Below are 23,823 nucleotides of genomic sequence, written 5' to 3'. Positions count from 1 at the left end.
GGTTTGAATTTTAGAGATTATTCTGCACTATCCATATCTGTATAGTGCTTGATTTTCCTTTTTGTGTTAATACTGTACATTTTAGTCAGTGTTACTCGCATAGCAGATACTGTATTCATATATTCTCAACTATCTTTCATAAATCTACATGTTGGGTGGTTTTATGCATTTTATTTTTATCTTACTTTTTAATGTGTGAGGACTACACATGGCAGTGCAGCTGTATTCTATTAAGTTAGGCTTACAGGCTTTATACATTGCCCAAGGGTGACCTTATTCTCTCCTTTACCTGAAGCTTTGCAATGGGAAAAAGTTCATCCTCGTGTCCAAGAACATCGTGAATGTATTATAATTGGAAATTTTCATCCACAAGAAGAGGTTGTTGTGTGTCAATATAGTTCATGACATAGACCTTATCACAGTTAATTTGAACTCCATGGATAGAAAGGTGTGTGTGTATTCCTAGGAGAATAATGGTGTCCATCATACCTAAATATGTCTCAACATTTTCTTATCAATAACCATCTGTGAACTGGAGATGAAAAAGATGTAAGTCAGATAATAGGTATTGTAGTGGGAAAACTCCTCTAGTTGATATGAATCTGACTAGTTAAGTCTTTCAATAAAAAATCTCCTACAAATGTCATTACAGTGTCTTGAGATTTCAGTCTCCCACAGAGCATCGTAAGCTGTGTTTGCATGTAAGAGTGCTATGACTTTTGAGACTGTTGAGTGTTTTACCATATAATATATAGTATACGTACTTATAAAATCTTCTTCAAAGTACAAAACAATTAGCATGATGTACAGCTCGTAAATCTAAAAGCTCATGCTTTCTCTGATATTAGTTATGCACCATGATATAGTGCTAATTTTATTATTATTATTACTTGCTAAGCTACAACCCTAGTTGGAAAAGCAGGATGCTATAAGCCCAGGGGCTCCAACAGGGAAAATAGCTCATTGAGGAAAGGGAACAAGAAAAAATAAAATATTTCAAGAAGAGCAACAATATTAAAATAAATATCACTTTATACTATAAAAACTTTAACAAAACAAGAGGAAGAGAAATAAGATACAAGATAGAACAGTGTGCCCGAGTGTACCCTTAAGCAAGAGAACTCTAACCCAAGACAGTGGAAGACCATGGTACAGAGGCTATGGCACTATCCAAGATTAGCGAACAATGGTTTGATTTTGGAGTGTCCTAGAAGAGCTGCTTACCATAGCTAAAGAGTCTCTTCTCCCCTTACAAAGAGGAAAGTGGCCACTGAACAATTACAGTGCAGTAAGAAGAATTGTTTGGTAATCTCAGTGTTGTCAGGTGTATGAGAACAGAGGAGAATATGTAAAGAATAGGCCAGACTATTCGTTGTGTGAGTGTATAGGCAAAGGTCCAATGAACCCTAACCAGAGAGAAGGATCCAATGTAGTACTATCTGACCAGTCAAAAGACCCCATAACTCTCTAGTGGTAGTATCTCAACAGGTGGCTGGTGCCCTGGCCAACCTACTACCTTTTTATTATTAATTTGGGGGCATTTTAACAACCATTTTTGGGTTCATGTTAACACCTAACAACAACTAAGAGTTAATTTTATGAAAATTTCTATCGCTTTCATCAGCCTCCCACATTCTATCGGTATCAAGAATACATCATGGCCACCAATTTTTACAGAATAAAAACTGAAATGGAAAATGTTATTGCCTCTTTTTTTTTTTTTTTATCTTAAGTTTTTCTTGAAAAACTGAAACAAATACTTAGATGAAATATAGTTTGTTGTGGTATCCATTTTTGCTAGTTAAGCTACAATTATGAAACTTACGTATCATCAGTTCACTGTCAACCCTCCTCTACTCCCCAACTCAAAAATATATTTGTGCAAGTGTTTGTTCAGAACAAAATCATTTGATAAGACTTACAAAGGATCTATATTTGATGTGATTTATTTAGAACTTCTGATATAAAAACTTCTCAATACTGATGACGGTTAGTATTATTTTAACTAGTTGTTATTTCCTAGTTTTAGCAGATAAAACACATTGTACAATACTATACTGTATATGTAAGCAGTTCAAATGATTGTAATATTTTAACAATGGTAATTGTTTGTCATTACAATACCAATACTGTTATACTCCTTATTTTATTGCTGTTGTGGGCATTTTAGCAACCAGCCACTAGACATTTTTTCCCATTACTTTTTATTGCCTACTTCAATACTGTATACAGAACAGTACATATATATTTATAAGCGCCCTCTCCGATACCCTTTATGGAAGGGATATTCTTCTACCAAATCTCTTCTCTCCGTATCTTCCATCACCTTATATTGCCAACTAATTCTCTGCCTCCCTCAGGATCTTCCCCCCCTTAACAGGTCCCTTCCAACCTCACCTTCCATCCTCATCACGTGCCCCCACCATCTCAGTCGTGACACTCTTATTACTTCTGTAATATTTACTATGCCTGATAATCTTTTCTTGTACTCAGTGACCATTTAACATTTTTCATTCAGTGTTAAATGCTCATTATTAATTATAACCAGGACATATAGCTTGTCGTTTAATGTTTAGTGCGAATAGTTTCATAAAGTGCCAGTATGTGCTTCCTCACCCTTGTGACATCTTGTATAACAAGCTCAGCTGGTAGAGTTGAGGACTCATATTCGAGGCTAGGACTGGGTAAAGGGGAACAAACAGACTCCTTCCTAGAAACCAGTTCCTTAGTTGTTAGCTGACCATTGCGGGTTGAAGCTAGGGGGAAGAGAGAAAGAGATAAAGAGAGAAGAAAAAAGACACGAGTGTCTATCTCCAGTATAGCCCTTGCATACTGTATCATCAAAACTGAAGGACATTGATAAGATAATCCTCCTCCTCACAGGGCTGAAACCATTCAAATGATATTGAAAAGAATATTCCCCATTTTTACTTTCCCTCTTTGACTTATTTTCTATAAGCTGGATGTCAAATTAAATAAAAACTTATTAATCATTCATTGAAAACTAGAAACGGATGCCATATGTGGATTTGGTTAGAAAGAGGATACCAAACCAGCTGCAGATAAATTTGAAGTTTTGAACACAATGATGAATCTTGCAGTTATTTCAAAGTAATGGAAATTGATGATTGCATCTTTTAAGAGTCCTAAGTGGAATGTTCTTAAGCTAAGGTATATGATTTCACCATATATTTCACTTAGCATATTCAATCCATTTTCTGTAGAGTTGACAAGGTTAAGCTTATCAAAGGGCCAGACATTTTCTTTCTCTAGCCTACTGCCCTCCCTTACCCAAACTTATTTTGAAAACAAGAACAGAAATTCTTACCAAAGAAAATATTGTGAAAAGGGTCTTGTAGAAGTAAATATATTATACAATTTATTTAAGACTTCTTATGAAAAAGTATTACCAGTAGACATAATTGATCTAAACTACTACAGTGCTTGTATTTTCATTAGTTATTTGCTACTTACAGCTGGTCACCTATTTTAGTTGTGTGCAGTTTGTAAACCTGTCTTAAAATTCATGTTATTTCAATATTAATAGCTCATCATTACCTTTATAGTTATTTTCTGCTATTGATTTCTGGTGAATTTTAGTAAACAACAACTAGTGAGGATTCTCTTTTCATTTTCAGCCGGTTATCGTCAGCTGACCTCACCCTTTCTCGCTATTGAGGACGTACACACTATTTGCACAGAACAAAATTAAACACAAAAATGGTATTGCATTTTCATACCATATATAAATTATTCAAATGACCTAATAAATAAAATCTGCAAATAAACACATGATTAAAATCTGGAACTTTCAATGTTTTCTAATTAGCAATATTTGCTAAATTTATCCCAAAAATTCCTGTGAATGGCCACATTTCGTATGTCGGTAATAAAATGCATATTACAAGCGAGTTTATTTTCATCCTCACTTTTTATGTATTTCTTTTATCCCTTCAATGACTGGCATACATGTTCTGACCCTCTTTAGGTTTTTTTTTTATGTTGAAAGCTTATTTCAATTATAACTGGGATGCGTGAACCATATTCTAACGTTTTGGATCTTTCTCTCCAACTTACTTTAAACACACTTTCTCTCGAGCTTACTTTAAACATTGCATGCTTAAATATACCAAGTTTTTTTTTTGTTTTTTTTCTTTTTGGTCTTCTGAAATGATGCTGAATCTGGATTGACAGGACATCTTTTATGCCATCAAATATTGTATGTTGAAAGTAGAGCATAGGTCTAAGCTTACAAAGATGCAAGGCATTATCATTTGATGCTTGGTTCATTTCTTAAGGTACTTAAATTTCTGAACCTATAAGTCAAGGGGAGGTTATGAGTTTGAAAGAATACGATAGGAATGCACATTTTTTTTGTATTTTTTTTTAATCTAATACTGACCAAGATAGGTAAACATTATTTAGCTTCATGCTTTGTTTTGCAATACTGTAGATGCTTATGTCACCAAATTGTACATAGGATTTTCTGTAGACTGCTGCACATTACTAGATTTTATCTGGTACTGTATACTGGTCTTTATGTGTATATTTTTTTTTACATCTTATAATCAGCATTATTTTGTTATAGCCTGTCTATACAGTACAGGATTATTAACAGCTGATGTCAACAATTTATAAAATGGCTAGACGAGGCTTTATTTTTTTTATTACATTACTGACAGAAGGGAACACTTCGGGTCACCTTATCGGTTAAATGTGTGACATTTTTTAGGAAGAAGATTATGTAATTAAACAGCAACCCATAGGTTGATGGAGCATAATTTAAATAACAAAAAAAAATCAGTTTTAATTCACAATTTCTCTGCAACTTTGCATTAATTCACTTTTTCATTTTAATATTGATAACATCTATACAGTATAGATAAAACCAAGTTTTTAAACAAGGCAAAACTTTCTAAAAGATTTTTATTGACAATTCAATGTGTCATTACATGGTTAAGGTACAAAATGCATTGCAGAAAATCAAACTACCAAAGGCATCTTTGACCTAAGTCATGGTCTTGCAAAATACAGTGGTACCTCTACATACGAATTTAATCCGTTCCACAACCGACTTCGGGTGTAGAAAATGTTCGGATGTAGAAACGAATTTTCCCATAAGAATACATTGAAATAGGATTAATCTGTGGTTGAGCCCAAAAACCTATGATAACTCCTTAATAAATTACTACACATAATTACACATGACAATATGCACTCTAAATTAGATAATAGACATGTAAAAAAGAATAATTATAAAGAAATAATAAATAAGAAACGGGTTTTTAACGTCACTTACCTTAGAAAGTCCAGCGCAGGTGTCGGTCTTGCTACGCAGAGAGGAGACTGACGGGCGGCGAGGAGGTAGAGAGGGTGACTACGATAAACGTACACTACCGTAACTTATTCTAGCTTACACTAAGTGAACTTTAACCTAACTTAGCTTATTTATTTTTTTTTATTTTTATATTTTATATTTTTTTTTACATTTTCTTTTTTTCTTTTTGATGATTAATTTTAATAACTTTCACTCTCTACACTTAAAATTCATTGAATTTTTTTCTCTTCACTCTTTGCCGTTTTCTTTGAACCACTTCCTTCCTCTTCATCACGAGTTCGCTTCGTAGTTTTTTTAAAGAAGCTATCGATAGAAAGTTGCTTGGTACGGCTTTTCAGAATGTTTCGAAAATGAGTTAGGCAAACATCATCGAACTGCGCAACTACACGACAAACCTGCAATTTTTTTGGATGGTATTTGTCGATGAAGTCGACCACGTCTTGATATTTTCCTAACATCTCTATTATTTGCGCCGAACCTAACACATGTTCTACCTCCTCGATCCCTTCCTCGTCATCACTCATGTGCTCAGATATAGCATGGAGTTCCTTGAGCTCCTCTGTAGTAAGTTTGTCGTGATGTTCGGCGACGAGTTCCGTGATGTCATCTGCGTTGACCTCCAGACCCATGGACTTGCCAAGGGAGACGATTTCCTCTACGTCTTCCGCTGCACCCACCACGGGATCAGGTTCGGGGTCAAAACCCTCGAAATCTCGGGGAGAAACTGCATCAGGCCACAGCTTCTTCCAGGCAGAATTCAGTGTCCGTCGAGTTAATCCCACCCAAGCCTGATCTATGATCTTCAAGCAGTGCACGATGTTAAAGTGGATTTTCCAAAATTCACGCAAAGTTAAGTTTGTGCTTTGCGTGACATTAAAGCACTGCTTGAATAGGTGCTTGGTGTAGAGCTTCTTGAAGTTCGAGATGACTTGCTGGTCCATGGGCTGGAGGACAGAGGTGGTATTCGGTGGAAGATACAGCACCTTTATGAACTTGAATTCTTCAAAGATATCATCTTCAAGTCGGGGGGGGGGGGGTGAGCGGGTGCATTGTCAAGGCATAGCAGGCACTATAAAGGCAATTTCTGCTCATGAAGATACTTCTTCACAGAAGGACCGAAAACTTTGTTAACCCATTGGACAAAGAACTGCCTAGTGACCCAGGCCTTCGAGTTGGATCGCCAGAAGACATGAAGCTGGTCCTTATCCACATTCTGTGCCTTAAAGGCCCTAGGGTTCTCGGAATGGTAAACCAGTAAGGGCTTGACTTTAAAGTCCCCGCTAGCGTTGGCACATAGGGCAAGAGTCAACCGATCCTTCATTGGCTTATGCCCAGGCAATTTCTTCTCTTCGGCGGTGATGTAGGTTCGACTGGGCATCTTCTTCCAAAACAGCCCGGTTTCATCACAATTGAACACCTGCTGCTCTACGTAGCCTTCTTCCTGCACGGTCCTTTCAAAGCTCTTCACAAAGTCAGCTGCAGCCTTTGTGTCCGCACTAGCAGCCTCTCCGTGGCGAACAACTGAATGAATCCCGGACCGTTTCTTAAATTTTTCAAACCAGCCGTGAGATGCCTTGAAATCGTCTGAGGAATGTTCTGTTGAACTCTCCCCAGTATCACCCCCAGAGCTCGCCTCCTTCAAGTCAGTGAAGATGGCGTGCGCCTTCTCGCAGATGATAGTTTCGGTGATGGTGTCGCCAACAATCTCTCTGTCCTTGATCCAGATTAGCAGAAGTCGTTCCATCTCTTCTATGACAGGGCTACGACGTTTTGAAATGATGGTGATCCCCTTAGAAGGTTTCACTGCTTTAATGGCTTCTTTCTGTTTCAAGATTGTCGAGATCGTCGACATATTTCGGGCATATTCTTTTGCAAGTTCACTCATGCGGACGCCACGCTCATGCTTTTCAATAATTTCTTGCTTTACTTCTAAAGAAAGCATTTCCTTCTTCCTTTTCTCACCACTACAACTACCACTTGCGAAACTAAGCCTTTTAGGACCCATGATTTACGTAAAAAACCGTAAAAGGATGAACGTAAAAAATCACGATTAAAATACAGTTAATAGCAGAACGCATAGGGCACAACCATTCGAAGCCAACGTGAACAGAGGAATGACCCAATCCACGCTAATTGAGGGTCCCTCCGAGGTCGAAGTGCTGCCTTCTATCGGCGGAAATAAGAAATACATCCGGCGCTATGAGTACCATCTACGTGTACGGGTACTGTATTGTTTACTTAGGGTGTAGAGTAGGAACGTGTTCGAATTGTACTTCGCGTGTCGAAAAATTCGGATACAACCGGTACGACGAAAATTGCTTACTTCGTGTGTCGAAATAAAATTCGGGTGTAGAGTCGAAAAATTGCTCGAATTTTACTTCGGGTGTTGGAAAATTCGGATGTACTGTACATACGTTCGTGTGTAGAGGTTCCACTGTACCTGAAAGTATCAAAATCTTTTTACATGAATTTGCTCCGACATATAATGGTCTCAATCTCTTGACTGGTTTCAGTTTACAGTAGTACAAGATGCAAATGTTGAATTATTTTGTAGATTATAGTAACTTGGCTCTCGTGGCCCTATTTCACATATTTCCAAGGGAATAAAGTGAGCAGTCTGAGCTGCAAATTGTGACGAACAGAGAAAGTCTGTTTCATTTATATAGATAAGTTACTGTTTTGAACTCTGTTTTATTTACTGTTTAGCATAAATCATATTTATTGTATGCATGTCTGTGTGTATACTTTACTACAAAGTTAGATTAACTGAAGAGTAAAAAAGTAATTTGGCAGAAAATAGTCTTCTCTTTGCTCATATTTGGTTTCATTTTCTGTATCAGATGTTGGGAATGTGCTGTCCTTTGCTTTGGCGGACATTTTATGAATTCATTCGTCATGGGGCCAGTAGTTGTGGGTAGACAGGTGATTAGTTAATCATGCTCGTCTCTTTCTTTTTTATTTATTCTTTTTAGCATATTAGTTTTAAGGAATCTTATGCAGTATTTTTATGATATATGCTTCAAGTATGAGCTTACAAGTAAATAGAAAATCCAGTCGTATTCCTAGTTAATGCATCACTTTTATGCACTGCAGAAGCATTACAAAGACTACTATGTGCATGCTTCTAAAATAGTAGCTGCTCCATTTGGAGTAGTAGATTGGGTAGATTTTGAATATATGAAACATTGTTGGACTTGTGCTAGCTTGAAAGTTGGAAGTGCTGCAAGGTTTTCCCCCTGTTGCTTATTGCTGCTAAATAGCCTTCCAATTCCCACACCAGTTCAAATGGCCAAATTTTTAAATCCAATCCATTCTGAACCAATTGTTACTTGTTGTATTGGGAGAGTCTTGATATCAGTCCTTGTAATTAGATTGCACACCAGGTCTGTAGAAAGAATTCCAAAATGAGGAAATTTGATGATTATGTTGGATCTTTTATGGAGTAAACTTCACTCGGCACTTAACACCACATGCAAGATCAAGCAAGGATTTATTACTCAGTTTTGTTGCTAAAGAATGGGAATTCAGCATAAGTAAATATAAGAGGGTCTTATCCATTGAGTAGGAAATAGAAATAAATTTGAAGGATGCAAAAGCCATTTTAAAGTTTGTTTGAAATTTAGGTAGGTTAAGGAAATTGAAATAGTGCTGTTCAGTGTTCGAGGTATGCAGGTTTTGTACTACAATCTATTTCTTATGAAGCTTTCAGTTAAGAAAAAGAACATTCTACTTTTATGTATTATTTATATGCCGATAATGGGTTTGATTTAGTCTAAGAGAAATTAATTTCCATACCACTAGCAATACATATTGGGTGAAGTTTCATCATCTCTCTTATTTGATAAAGCATTTTTCTCGATCTTAATTCTTTTGTAAACTTTCCTGGGGGAAAAGAATTTTAGAATCATCTGGGTAGTATTTATTGCTTATAAAAGAAGAGATGCATGGAAAGGCCTTACTTCTTGGAAGAGAATAAAACAAGCAAAAAAACTTCCCTAAGTACTGTATTTATTAAAGCATATATTTATGGGAAAACAAAAAGTTTAGAATAGTAGTTCTCAAAAAATCTTTTTAAGAACTGTTTTAGTCACCATATTTTCTTATACTGTACATTATCACGTCCAAAAGTAATATTCTATATAAATCCCAATGAGTATTGTTCCATTGATTTATCCTGATATTAAAGAAAGTATTAATAGTGAATATTGTGTATGAGCTGGCAACCTACACAATAGATTACTTGTTTTTTCCTTAATAGTATTATTTAGAACCTAATGTTTCCTGACTATAATTTTCAAATGTATTTTGGTAAAAGGGGGTATTGTGTTTATTAGGTGTATTTGTAATATAGAAGGCTGAGGTACCATAAAAGTAGTCTATATTGTAGTATATTTTCCTTTTGTTAGTTGTTTCCATATTACCTTATTCTTTACTTATTTTTTTGTAAATACCTGGAGGTTATTGATTTTGTTTATCCACTTATAAGTTTTTATTCTGTGTGCTTTGTTCTTTTCATTATTTCTCAATAACTATTTCTCTCTTAAAAGTATTTTTAACTTGCAATGTAGTACATACTTATCTGTGGTATGAATATTTTGTATGGAGTATTTAGTACATTTCCTTCGGATGTATTTATTTACTCCTTCTATACTAAATGTAATTTGATGGATGCAATTTGAATGTAAATGTAACTTATTTTTCTGTTTTATTTATTTTATTTCAACCACAGATAAGGACAGTGATATATTGATACTATAATATATTTGGTTCCTGTTTGATAATTATCTAAAGTTTTACTTTTATCTCTTTTCTGTTCAGTAACCACCTACTTTATTTAAATCATATACCTAAACTAACATGATGTTCACTTTTAGAGGAGTTAGAAACTTTACTTTAGATTTCTATTCAGTCCATCTTCAATCGGATAAATTATGCATTTAGGTCCATTCATTGCCAACGTTTAAGTACCATGTATCCCGTGTCATAAGACGCTACAAGTGGTAAGACGCACACTTGAATTAGCAAGGTAGTTCTAGAAAAAAAAGAAAAATAGGATTTTAAAAACTTAGTACAAATCCCTAGTCAGACTCTAGCGTGATTACTGTCTTGCACCGTAACTTTTCTTATTTTGGGTGAATTATGAAATGTTGAAGTTAATATTAATTAGCTATAGGCCGATTATCCCAATTTTATTACATATTCATATAAGAAACCTCTAAAGTTGTCATAGTTTCCACCACAACTACACGTTTAGTCGGAGTGTTTGGTGTTTCAAGTGTTGATTACATCAAAGCAGTGTTGCCAAAGGTGCATAAAATTTTGTTAAAGATTTAAAATTCTAGTACTGATTCCAAAATTCCTCGTACAGCCTATAAATTTTCACACAAAATGTAATTATTGATTAAAGAAATCTAGACATTCTTTTAGGTGGAATAATTTTGTTACTGTTTATGTGTTTCTAGGTCTAGTTACTTTTCTGCTAACTTGGTAATACTGCACTCAACAAATAGAATTTTTTTCTAACTGTCTGTTTGTATTATTTCGTAACTCAGGCAACAAAGTCATTATCAATATATTGCTTTATTACAAAATGTCAACAACAAAATATGAGAATATAGATATATACATCATAAACAACTCTGTCATAGCGTCGTCTGCTATGAGACTATTAGTTGGCATGTTTTCATGTAGATGAGGGTTAGCAAGTCATCAGCTGAATACAAAAGAAAAAAAAAAATTAATGCTACTGTACTTCATTGAAGGATGTACAATATAGAAATAAATTAATTTATATTTATTACATATTAATGATAATTGTATGATTATATTCTATCTCTCGTGAGTTTGAGTGCTTGTATGTCAATAGTTGGGTGTTTGAAGGGTGTCAAACTCCCTTATACAACTTTTTCTTAAGTGTTAAGATGCAGGGTTAGTTTGGAGGGCAATTTTCGTGAAAAAAAGTGCGACTTATGACACGGGAAATACGGTATTGGTATAAATTTCTTAAAAGGATATCAATATTGTGTACTAGTCGATTTATATAATACATTACCATCTCATTGGTAGCATATTTTGTAATCTAAATGGTTTGAGATAGTGTAATTTTACCTTTTAATTTTCTTATTTTTTGATAGCATAGACCTTTCATTGAGAGATTATTATAAAATGCAATCCATCCAACTAGACCATAATATAAATTTAGCATATCTTATTATAGCTAGCTTAGATTATTTCTTACATTTATATCTCATAGCAAGTTTGATATCAAACAAGCCATCAGCATTCTCTATCATGTACTGAATTCTCTTGAAATTTTGAAGTTTCTAACGGCCTCTAATTAACTTGACTTATAAAGCTCACATAAATGGATGACAATTCAAATTGGCCCCTGTCATTCATTGTTTTTAACTTTACTGCTAGCTAAAACAAAAGAGGTGAGGGAGGCCTTGGAAAGCAGTCAACAATTTCGTAAGTTATTTGATTTTAAAGTTTCTCTGCATGATATTAATACTTTGCAGAATTTATTAAAAAGGGTTGTTGTAGTGTAGAGGATTCTTATGCATATTGCCTAAATTATTTTATTTTTTAAAGGTTATTTTTAGTAGTACTGATTTTTTTTTTTTTAGATAGAATTAATGCTTCAAAACTTACACGAATGCTGCTGTGTTAGTAGCAAGTTGTTTAATCGTGTTATTGTATTTCCATTTGAAGAAAACGTAATGATTTTAGTACAATTTTTCAGTAATTTCACGGAGTAGCTTATTGAACAATTATGTATTATATCCATGAATTTTCCCCAATATTCATGTTATCTGATTCAAAGCATGGGCTTTGAGACAAGAAAAGTAAAAACGAGAAATTTTGTAAGTTCAGTATTTTGAATAACTTTTGAGATATTTCCTCAATCTCACCACTGGAGGGGTTTCCCTAACATTATGTATACAAACCCAGTTTGCTGTTTTTCACAGAGTTATACACATAAAAATGATGATATTAATAATAATGAGAAGAGAGTAATACTAATAAGATTAATATTGAGATGAGTAACAATGATAAAGATCATGAAAATAGTGAGATTAGGCCTAATAGTAATAATTTCATTTGAACTGTAGTCAATTCCTCTGATTTTTTCTTGGTATGAAGCTTCCAATATACAGTAAAAAAAAATATTTTGTCAATACTGTATTCTGTTGTCATTGTTAACATAAGTTCCACACATGATTTCAGAACATTTTAGCTTCGTAAATTTTTATTTTACAAAGAATACATCATGTAACTTTAAGTAAACCTTAAAACAATAAACTGCTTGTACAAATTGGAATGATGTGGAATTTTGATAGAAGTTGACAAAGGTAACATTTAAAGATATGAATCTTTAGTTGTCTTATTTTACTGTGTTAAATTTGGGTACTAATAAATTGTTATTATTTTAGTTTTTATTTATAATTGTTTTGATTTTATGTTGTAGTACTAGAGAAAGAAGGTAAAGATTTTGTGAGACGACAAATCCTAAATCTAGAAGCCCTGATTGTCTTGATTTTATGTTTCAGTACCAGAGGAAGAAGCCGGCGAAGATTCGGAGAGACGAACAATTCCAAATTTTGAAGCCCGCATTTCTTCTGACGGACAGCAGTCCTATTTTGAACCCCAGAAGGAGGTTAGTTTAACCAAAATTGTTTAAATTATTGTTCTCAATAGTAGTTTAATAGGAGGGTTTTATTAATTCAGTAGAGTTGAACTAGCATTTGATGATTTTATGGATATCAATAGACCCAGGTTTGTGTAGCTGGAAAAAATACTGATTGATTTTGCAAGTACTGTACTGTATTGAAAAACTATTTAATTTTGATTCTCTTTGGAGGTAAAAACTGTATATCTAATGATTATGTTGACAAGTTTGACTGTACTATATCAAGTTGGATCATGGGTCTTGTTCATCATAGAGGTATTCTCATTTTACTGATATTTCTTTGAGACTAATTACACTGGTGTATAGTTATTCAATGATACCCTCATAAAGTTTGTTCTTTTTATTCTAAGGTTAAATTATCCAACCTTCAGTTCTTGTAACAATTTGTAAAATAGAATTTAGATATTCATATGTAAGGCTTGTGAATGAAGATTGATTATTCATTGTACGTGAAATTTAGATACACCCTCTGTGAGCTGATTTTTGTTCCTATGTAAATACAAACCTTCATCTTTTAGTACGAGAATTGATTTAAGTGCAGCTGGAACTCTGCAGTTAAAAACTGATAAAGAGATGTTAGAAATAGGCGGTAGCTAGCGACTGGAGTACGGAAGGCCACCCCATTTTTAAAGTACACAGGACAGTCATATTGATTGTTGCCTGGGCACTTGTTCCTTTTCACGACGCTGAGTTACGCCTTTGGACTCAACCCCTCAAAAGGCAATTCAACTTCAGCATTTTGTGAAAGAGAGACTGTATCCTTCTGTTTGATGTGTGCTCTCGAGCAGTATGTCTTCAAGTGTGGAATGGGGTTGGACGCTCAATCATTGTTTACCAATGAACAGGCTGTTTCCTGCACAGTGAGCAGATGGTGCGAGTATGTGACATACACAAAAGCGAGCTTTAAATCTAGCGAGTTTAACAAGAGACAAGAGACGGAGTTTCACGCAATTCCTTGGATTTGCACGGGCCTTCCTAAGCCCATTCTCTCCAAGGAAAGATATTTCTTTACGTCCTGAACGTGTGTTCGTGATCGTAAAAACATGTTTGATTATCATAAAGTTAGTGATAATATCAGAGGATTGCTGATGAAGAAGTGTACCAGGGTGCAACTTATACACATAATCAGCCCTTTTTTAATGATTACTGAACAGAGGGAAACTTCTGCATGAGTGTCTGTTTGTACCCAAGTTCCCTCGGTTTCAGTCACATACTGTAGTCAGCTGACTTTGTACACACTGCCAATCGGAAGAAAACAGCGTCACTGCTCTTCTTTTTCCGATATTGGAGGATTAGTCCTTTAAGACTGCTTGATAGGAGTTTCATGTAAGTCACTCCTATCATTTTTTCCCTGTGGGAGAGACAGTTATGGCCAATCCTTCATCGAGGACATATAAAGAGAAGACGTGATTGCACACTACTTTGCTTTACCCTCAGCTGTTTACAATTGTGATCATTTAGGGGAGAAACACTCGCACATGCTTGCTATAGTGAGCATCTACTGTACACTACAGTCAGACCTCTTTTTACACAAGTTTTCCCTTCGCGATTTCACTTACATGCGACACAGGGAACTGCAATACCTATTAAATAAAAAGTCGCATTCACGATAAAAACCCTTGCAGCTCGATAATTTCAAATAGCCCGCGCTCCTTTATACTGAGGGAAAGACAAATCCTGGTTCAATGATGATTGTAGATGTACTTATTTGGAGAAGCAAGAGGCCTATCGTCTTTGGAAGGGTAACAGATCATATTTGACTTAGAATAACTATACTCGGCTTTTGCTCAGAGAGTTTGTTTCAACTGAAAAGGAATACAATTTAACCATAAAAGAAACCCTTTCTGGTACAACCCAGGAGCAATAGTGGTGGGCTACCTTTAAATCTGCATTCTTTGGTGAAGACGCAACAGTTCCTCTTTCACTTAAACCAGATGGCTCTGTCACTCACTGTCCCAAAAAAGTAACCCTTATGGCTGATGTGTTTGACAGTAAACAGAGTAATGAGAAACTTGATCTTCCTTATTCCTTTTCTGAAGCTAAACTAACTAATTTAGCTTTTTGATTTTGTGAAATTAAAGCTCTCTCGATAGACTGTATTGCTTTTAAGAAGTGTATATCCGAATAGTATTTCTCCTTTGTTTTTTTTATAAAGAAAGCAGATATCTTAGCTCCAAAGTTATTTTATTTGGCATAAGTTAGTAAGAAAAGATTCTTTTAGCATTTTTTTGGAGAATTTGTAATGTTACTTCATTATGTAAATGCACTTGTGGTAGTCCAAGTCCAGCTGATTACAGCAAATTTTCCATAACTCCCATATTATCTAAAAATTTTTAATGTCTTTTGGAAAAATGTCTTAATACCCGGTAGGTTTGCTGAAGCTAATCATGTGTTCCCTAGTTTTCCTATTTTGGAAGCCTTTGAAATCTTGTACGGAGATGGCATGAGGTCACAGCTTCTTCCACGCAGAGTTCAAACTGCGCTTCAAAACCGGCCAAGCTATATTGATGAGTCTTAGGCATTTCACAACATCAAGATGCTCCTTCCAAAATTCACCCAGGGTGAGGTTTGTGCTATCAGTGAGCTTCTTATAGTTTGAAATTACTTGCTGGGGGAGAGGGATGGTGTTAGGCAGAAGATAGAGAACCTTGATGAACGAATTATCCAGAAGGATGTTTTTTTGAGGCCAGGAGGGTGAGCAGGAGCATTGTCCAATACCAGCAGGCATTTCACAGGGAGGATCGTCTCTTAGAAGTATTTTTTCACTGTCGGACTGAAACAAAGATTTACCCATTCGGTGAATAAGCGTCTTGTTACCCAGGCTTTTGTATTAGCCCTCCACATCACCAGTAGCTTTTCCTTAAGCACTTGGAGGGCCATGAAGGCTTGAGGAGTCTCAGAGTGATAACCAGCAGGGGCTTCACCTTACAATCCCCCTCTGGTGTTTGCACAGAGAGCAGTGGTAAGCCTGTCCTTCATAGGCTTATCACTGGGTAGCTTCTTTTCTTCCAAAAAAAGCTCAGTTTTGTCACAGTTGAAGACTTGCTGGGGACTGTAGCCTTCCTGGAGAGTCAACTTGTCAAACATCTTAACAAAGGCTTCGGCTGCTTTCGTGTCTGAGCTGGCAGCCTCCATGCCGCACCGCCTAATGAACGCCGTCTTTTGAAATTTTCAAATCACCCTCGAGAAGCCTTGAGCTCTGGGGGTACCTGCTTTGATGGCCCTTCTCTTGTGTTTTCTTTCACCTGAGCACGCATGAGATCACCGAAAATGGCGTTGGCCTTCTGGTAGAATATCATCTTGGTGATAGGTCTCCATCGATTTCCTTATCTTTGATCCAAACAAGAAGCAGTCTCTCCATCTCATCATGGACGAGGCTCCTGTGTTGCTGCTTTGATGGCTTCCTTCTGTTTAAGGGTGGATCCTATTGTAGACGGATTTCGACCATGTTCCTTAGTGATCACACGTAACAACATGCCAGCATCATAATTCTCGAGCTTCATCTCCATAAAAAGCATCCTCTTCTTTCCCTGCACATCAGCAATTTTCTTGGCACCCATGGCTAATAATGCATGAGTTGAATAACGCAACACAATACTGTTCAGTAACTAACAGCACGAAAGCAAAATCACCTTTATGAATGCAAGGTTAACGATAGCGCTGCTGAAATGAAAGGATCGAGGGACGCTGATACGTAGATGCATGATGGGATAGATGCTGACCAATAGGAGAGCAGGATTGTATGGCGGTAACTAGCGTCAGAGTAGAGAGGTAACCAATGGGAGCACGGGAGGATTGTAGCAAGTTTATAGCTCGCGGCACAAATTTTAAAATTAGTCTTGGAGGTGGCCGGGCTCTTGTACTGTACCTCGTTTCGTAGCATGAAACATTTTTCTTAATATGAAGCAAAAAATCTTTGGATCTCGTCTCACAGCAGGAAAATTTTGTATGCAGAAGCTTTCGTATCAGGAGGTATCACTGCATAGGATTGTGATATCTGGTGTTCTGCAGGATAGTGTTCTTAGCCTATTACTTTTTATACTATATACACATATGTGGTTTGTCCTAGAAAACAAGCTTGTTGCATATGCAGATGATGCCACTCTCTTTGCATCAATTTCATCTCCTGAATGTAGATCTGGGGTTGCTGAATCCCTTAATAGAGATCTAGCTAAGATTATTTCATGGTGCAAATTATGGGGCATTAATTTGAGCTCTAACAAAACTCAAAGGACGATTGTAAGTTGGTTGAGAACAATGGCTCCTCAAAATCTGGATCTCAGCTCATCACTGATAATGTTTCTTTAACTGTATGACTTTTAAAATTTTAGGTGTGATTCTTGACAGTAAATTCACTTTTGAGAAACACATTAGGTCTGTCTTCTTCAATTGCACAAAAAATTGGCTTATTGAGAAAGTTGTAAAGATCTTTGGTGATCAATCTATTCTGAAGAAGTGTTTTAATTATTTCGTTCTACCTTGTTTCGAGTATTGTTCTCCTGTCTAGTCTTCAGCTGAAGATTCTCATCTTAATTTGTTGGCCAGGAACTTACGGTCTATTAGTTTCTTATTCCTGATCTGGATATTAATCTTTGGAACCGTTGTTCAATTAGTTCGTTATGCATATTGCCTAAGATTTTTCTTAATTCTGATCATCTTTTATATTCAGATCTTCTTAGACAATACCATCCTGTTTGTAATACTAGGTATGCAGTTGATTCTAACAATCAGGCCTTCTCCATCATGAGGCTCAATACTACACAGTATTCTAGAAGTTTTATTCCAGTTATGACCAAGTTGTGGAATGATCCTCCGAATCGTGCAGTTGAAATGGTAGAACTTCAGAAGTTCAAACTTGCAGCAAATATTTTTATGTTGAACAGGCTAACAGGCCAAGATGTTTTTTAAAGATTATATATAAATAAGATCTATTTTACCCTGTTGTAGACCTTGGGCTTATAGAATCCTGCTTCTCCAACTAGGGTTGTAGCTTAGCTAGTAGTAATAATGATAAAATTCTCAGACGCAATCGTAGTGACTGTTCAGTGTACCAGCAGAAGGGTCACTAACGACCGGGTATTGCGGACTCCTCGTTATAAGTTTTAGACTTCCGAGTTCCAGATGCGCTTTAATCAATTCTCATATTAAAGGACTCAGGTTTGTTTAGTTAGGAAAAATACATATTACTTTCAATAAGATTTGTGATACTTTGGTTTAAGTGAACCAATCTTCCACAGCTATAGATAAGTTGGTCTGTCAGATTATTTGTTATACTGTATTGTGTCTTTAGTAATTGCCTTTATATTTCAATTGTGGCTTGTTTCAGGAATCTTTGTAAGCTTATTAATGCTTGACCTTATGTATCCACTAATTCAAGTATTTTATTTTATGCAATTTAGGAAGTAATTCCACCTCCTCCTGAATTTCCTGAGGATCCTTGGCAAGCTTTCTTAGACTACATGGCGGCTACAGAAGGGCAAGATGTTCAAGTCAGCTTGGGCCAGGAGGGCCAAATTATTGAGAGAGGCATGCATAAAGGGAAGGGCATTGCTGTGTTCACCAGTGGTGGTGACTCTCAGGTCAGAAGGATTTGTATATCTTTTGCCATATAATCACTTCTTGGAGGCTTAATCCCAAAATGAGTCTACCAGAAAGTAAAGTGTCTGCACCTAAAACTAATTCTGTTTGTTTTGTATTTTCATGCTTTATATCAAAATTGTTAAGAAATATCTAGAAAAGACCTATTTATTTTATTTTTAACTTTCACTTATTCTCTTCAGGGTATGAACTCGGCTGTACGTGCTGTTGTGCGTATGGGCTTGTATGTAGGTGCTCGTGTTTACTTCATCAAGGAAGGTTACCAAGGCATGGTTGATGGAGGAGACAACATTGTTGAAGCCTCGTGGTCATCAGTATCTGGAATTATTCACAAGGTAATATATTCTACATTATATCTTTAGTAGTTAGTTAGGCTTTTTTTGTAAGCTTGTTTTTTAAATGAAACTTGAATAAATTCATGTACTATTCATTTTCCAAATCAAATGAAGAGATCAACCAATATGAAAATAAAAATAAGATGATAGATTTTAGAGTAATATGTAAAACCCTTTTTCAACACCATAAACAGTGAAGTATGGAGCATGTGTTTAAACAGTGCCCTCTCCAAGCCACCATCGTCATGATTTATATTTTTTCTTCACAGCTCAACCTTGGTCAGCGATCAATTTGCATTGTTGACTACAAAGCTAGGTTGAGTTTTATTCATTCTTATGATTGGGAATAAAAAGTAATTCTGTCATAAGATTTTGTGTAAATTACAAAGAGAATAGGCTAATATCAGCAAATTTTGATTTTCATTTGATATGTGATCATTGCCATTTTTTTTTTTTTTTTTTTTTTTTTTTTTTTTTTTTTTTGATGCACTGAGAGTAGTGTTTTATCAGAAAATTTAATGCTTTCCAGTCTGAAGTTTGTTGAATCTAGTATGAAAGATACAGAAGCTAAACTTCAAGACTAGTGAAAATAGTGTCGAGTTTAAGGTCATATTTTGGCTTTCCCCTTCCCCTGCTACTCCACACGCTCTTCAGGCTATGTCTGTTAATGTAGGCCATGTAAGTGGTTTGTACTTTTAAAATTTAGAAGTACAGTATTTGGATTAGATAATTTAATAGGGAATGTTAGATCTAAGTTAAGGGGTATATTAGATGGTAAGCTAGATTGTAGAGAAAATGCTGGAATCTTGTCGATCTCTATAACAGTACCTTAGTTATTACACAAAGTTGTTGAGGTTCGAAGTATTTCTCATGTGCTTCATTCTTGTTTATTGGATAAAATCATACCATTGTTGATGACTGTCAGAAGTGTAGGTATACTGCAGGACAACTTATTCCTCTCGATTCAGAGATTTGTTTAAAATTACTGTATGTTGTCGTATTAAAAGGTGAAAGATAAGTATAGCAACATTTCTTGTTGTTTAGCAATAGTTACCCAAGAGTAAAAGGAATAGTGGAATGAAGGTGATATCATAAGATCATTATACCTATTGGTATTAGTGTCCTAAGAAAATGACTATTGTTGACAGAAGTTGCCATACTAGACCTTATTTAGTTTGATGGAATAATAGAAAAACAGCAAAATGTATTATACATTCCCTTTCTAGTTGTGCTAGGATGTAATACTGTACTGTAATGTTAAGTTGTAATGGAAGGAAATCTACAGATAGAAGTTTAGTAAATGATGAAATATGATAAAATAATCTCAGGAAATAATCTAACATGTATTTTCAGTATAGGATATGCATATTAAGAAACCAGAAGAAAAGCTAATATATATATATATATATATATATATATATATATATATATATATATATATATATATATATATATATATATTTCATTTTTTTTTAAATATTAGCAGATGCTTTGACAGAAGTGCAAGATTAAGGGTATAGTAAGAGGAGACCTAACTTGGCATATAGGAATTGATGAAGTTTTTTTAGGATATGATTGGAAGGTACTACGTATTTTGGAGAAAGGAACTTGGAGGGAAAAGCAATACAAGTGCTGGAATTTTACCAGAGCTATGATAAAAATTTTGAAAAATAGAAATCCTGAAAAATTAAGATAAGACATGTAGATGACATCAAAGAAAAGTATTGCACTGTTATACCATCAGAGGTATGTTTAATGCAACATGATGAATTTTAGTGAGAAGATTTGATAACACGGGAAATAAGAAGAGAAAAGAGACAGCCAAAAGAAGAAAGTCAGGAAATTGGAAGACTGGGAAACAAAGTCATGAAGGAGTATAAATTACATGGCAGCTATTATAGCAATGAAGTTGAAGATGTAATTGGTTATAAAAGTATATTGAAGAAGTATTTTGTGTAGTATCTTGGAAGTGCTGTGTGTTTTATCTTGATAGGAAATTTTTTAATCCTGATAACTGTAATAAGAAATAAAATTTGTCTTTTTATGGTTCATACTTTGTGCAGACTGTACATTTGTGTTCATTAAGCAAAAACACTTAAGATTTGTAATTTTGTAAAATGAGAAAAGGAAAAAGAAAGGTAATTGAATATGAAAAAATCAGTCGTGGTGGTTATATTTTTTTTAATATGATAATTAAACTGGAGTCAATATAAACATCATTCAAGTAATAATGTATATTTCAGGGTGGTACAGTTATTGGTTCAGCCAGGTGCAAAGACTTCCGTGATCGGGAAGGTCGAATGAAGGCTGCCAAGAATCTGATTAAAAGGGGTATCACCAATCTTGTTGTTATTGGTGGTGATGGCTCTCTCACAGGTGCAAATCTCTTCAGGCAAGACTGGTCTGCCCTTTTAGCTCTCCTTTTCAAGAAGGGTAAGTGAATATTATTCTTTTGAAAATTGAATTATATTTCTATTCAAAGTTTTTGTTTTAGTGAAATGAGCGAACCAAAGTGGTATTGAATTTATCAAAGGGAAGTTAAAGTTACAAAAGGAAGGTAAAAAGGATTCAGATAGACAGTGAGTGACAGATCCATCTGGTTTAAGTAAAAGAGGAACTGTCAAGACTACATGAAAGAGTGTAGATTTAAGGGTACCGTAGCCCATTATTTATGTTCTTGGGTTGTACAAGAAAGGGTTTCTTGTATGGTCAAATTGTATTTCTTTACATAAATTCTGAGTAATATCTCTTAGCTGACTATATTTATTTCAAGTAAAATCTGTTCTGTTACCCATATAAAGAGGGTAATCATCCTTATTTCTCTACATAAGCGCTTCTACAATCATCATTCAGCCAGGGTTTGTCTTTCAATTGATATTTTAACAAATGAGAGGATACAGCTATCAATTATATTTACCGGGTTCTCATTCTAGAGAGCAACAGGCTCAGCACTTTCATACAGTTGTGACCAGTTCAAAGCAAAAGATCATTCAAAATGTCATTTCAGTCTGCTTGAGATTTTATATATATCTTACATGAGTATGACACATTAGGGACAGGCTACTCAGTCTTGATCACTGTCAAATATAGAATTATCCAGGTCTCATTTCCAATAAATGGAACACAATTAAAAGTTGATATGTCTGCCACAAACTTTTATGACCTGAGTCTCATGACATCCACATTCATAGCAGGACTTATGAGAAGTAAGGTACTCACTCTTAATATACACTGCCATTGCCCTTGCCTTGTGAATGTCATCCTGTTTCAAAATTATTGGTTCCTCAATGCTTGGAATGAGGATTTGAGATGATTGCATCATTTTAGAAACCAAAGTTTCTGAGCATAATAGAATATCATACTGTCTGGAGGCAGCTGTAAGATCTCTAATATTGCCATGCAGTCCACGAATATTGCAATACATTAGATAATACTGGTGAAGTCTAGGATTCCCTAGTCCCTGATTTTGCTCAATATCTCTAGACAGGATAAGAATTAAAAACAATAATACTTCAGATTTCTCTCCTCTTTTCGTCACTGGCCCACGTCTGTCAGTGTGTTGGAGTCAGAAATATAAACATCAAGGAAGATTCATTGAAATAAATGGGAGTTTTTGATGAAATTTATTATTTTTATACTTAACAGATGTTCATAGACATGCATACCTTCCTCCTCACGGCGGCATAGTGATGTCAAATGGACAGGAAATTAGTTTTGACATAAAAGATACTAATAGACAAGCCACAATTACCGTAACCACACCATTATTACCAATAACCACTAGATTGTCTTAATACTACTTTGATCCTACTACTAGAGAGTTATTGGGTCCTTTGACTGGCCAGACAGTACTACAATGGATCCCTCTCTCTGGTTACGGCTCATTTATCCCTTGCCTACACATACACCAAATAATCTGGCCTGATCTTTCCACATTCTCCTCTGTCTTCATACACCTGACAACATTGAGATTACCAAACAATTCTTCTCTGCACAATGGTTAACTATTGCACTGTAATTGTTCAGTGGCACTTTCCTCTGGGTAATGGTAGATGAGAGACTAGCTATGGTAAGCAGCTCTTCTAGAAGGACACTCCAAAATCAAATCATTGTTCTCTAGTCTTAGGGAGTGCCATAGCCTCTGTACCATGGTTTTCACTGGTTTGGGGTAGAGTTCTCTTGCTTGAGGGTACACTTAGGCACACTGTTTATCTTATCTATCTTTCTCTTTTTTTTGTTTTTAATGTTTTATAGTTTATATATTGTATATCAAAGAAATATTTTAATGTTACTGTTCTAAGAATATTATTATTTTTATTGTTCTCTTTACTTCTTTTGTAGTTTGTTTATTTCTTTATTTACATTCCTTACTGGGCTATTTTTTCCCTTTTGGAGCCCCTGGGCTTAATGCTTGTAGCATCCTGGTTTTCCAACTAGGGTTGTAGCTTAGCTAATAATAATAATAATAATAATAATAATAATAATACATACATACATACACCAAGGCACTTCCCCCAATTTTGGGGGTAGCCGACATCAACAATTGAAACAAAAATAGAAAAAAATAATAAAAGGGGACCTCTCCTCTTTACATTCCTCCCAGCCTGACAAGGGACTCAACCGAATTTAGCTGGTACTGCTAGGGTGCCACAGCCCACCCTCCCCCCTTATCCATCCGAAGCTTCATAACGCTGAATCCTCTACTGCTGCTACCTCCGCGGTCATCTAAGGCACCGGAGGGAGCAGCTGGACTTACCGGAACTGCGTCACAATCGCTCGCCATTCATTCCTATTCCTAGCATGCTCTCTTGCCTCTCACATCCATCCTCCTATCACCCAGAGCTTTCTTCATTCCATCCATC

General features: G+C 35.5%; 1 protein-coding gene across 10 annotated transcripts in view; it reads left to right on the top strand.

The window, feature by feature from the left end:
• Window positions 1-23,823, top strand: part of Pfk (ATP-dependent 6-phosphofructokinase) — a 130,460-nt gene that overhangs the window by 18,574 nt on the left and 88,063 nt on the right. For 8 of the 10 annotated variants that reach the window (XM_068390037.1, XM_068390044.1, XM_068390040.1 and 5 more), the window contains exons 6-10: window positions 11,759-11,806; window positions 12,889-12,995; window positions 18,428-18,607; window positions 18,809-18,961; window positions 21,205-21,394. In XM_068390037.1, the coding sequence (XP_068246138.1) occupies window positions 11,759-11,806; window positions 12,889-12,995; window positions 18,428-18,607; window positions 18,809-18,961; window positions 21,205-21,394 (678 nt within the window). The remainder of the gene's footprint in view (window positions 1-11,758; window positions 11,807-12,888; window positions 12,996-18,427; window positions 18,608-18,808; window positions 18,962-21,204; window positions 21,395-23,823) is intronic. The other 2 variants (XM_068390043.1, XM_068390045.1) reach the window with 1 other exon arrangement.

The sequence above is a fragment of the Palaemon carinicauda genome, chromosome 16 (genome assembly GCF_036898095.1).
Source record: "Palaemon carinicauda isolate YSFRI2023 chromosome 16, ASM3689809v2, whole genome shotgun sequence".
Lineage (NCBI taxonomy): Eukaryota > Metazoa > Arthropoda > Malacostraca > Decapoda > Palaemonidae > Palaemon > Palaemon carinicauda.
This window is presented reverse-complemented; position numbering and strand designations above follow the sequence as displayed.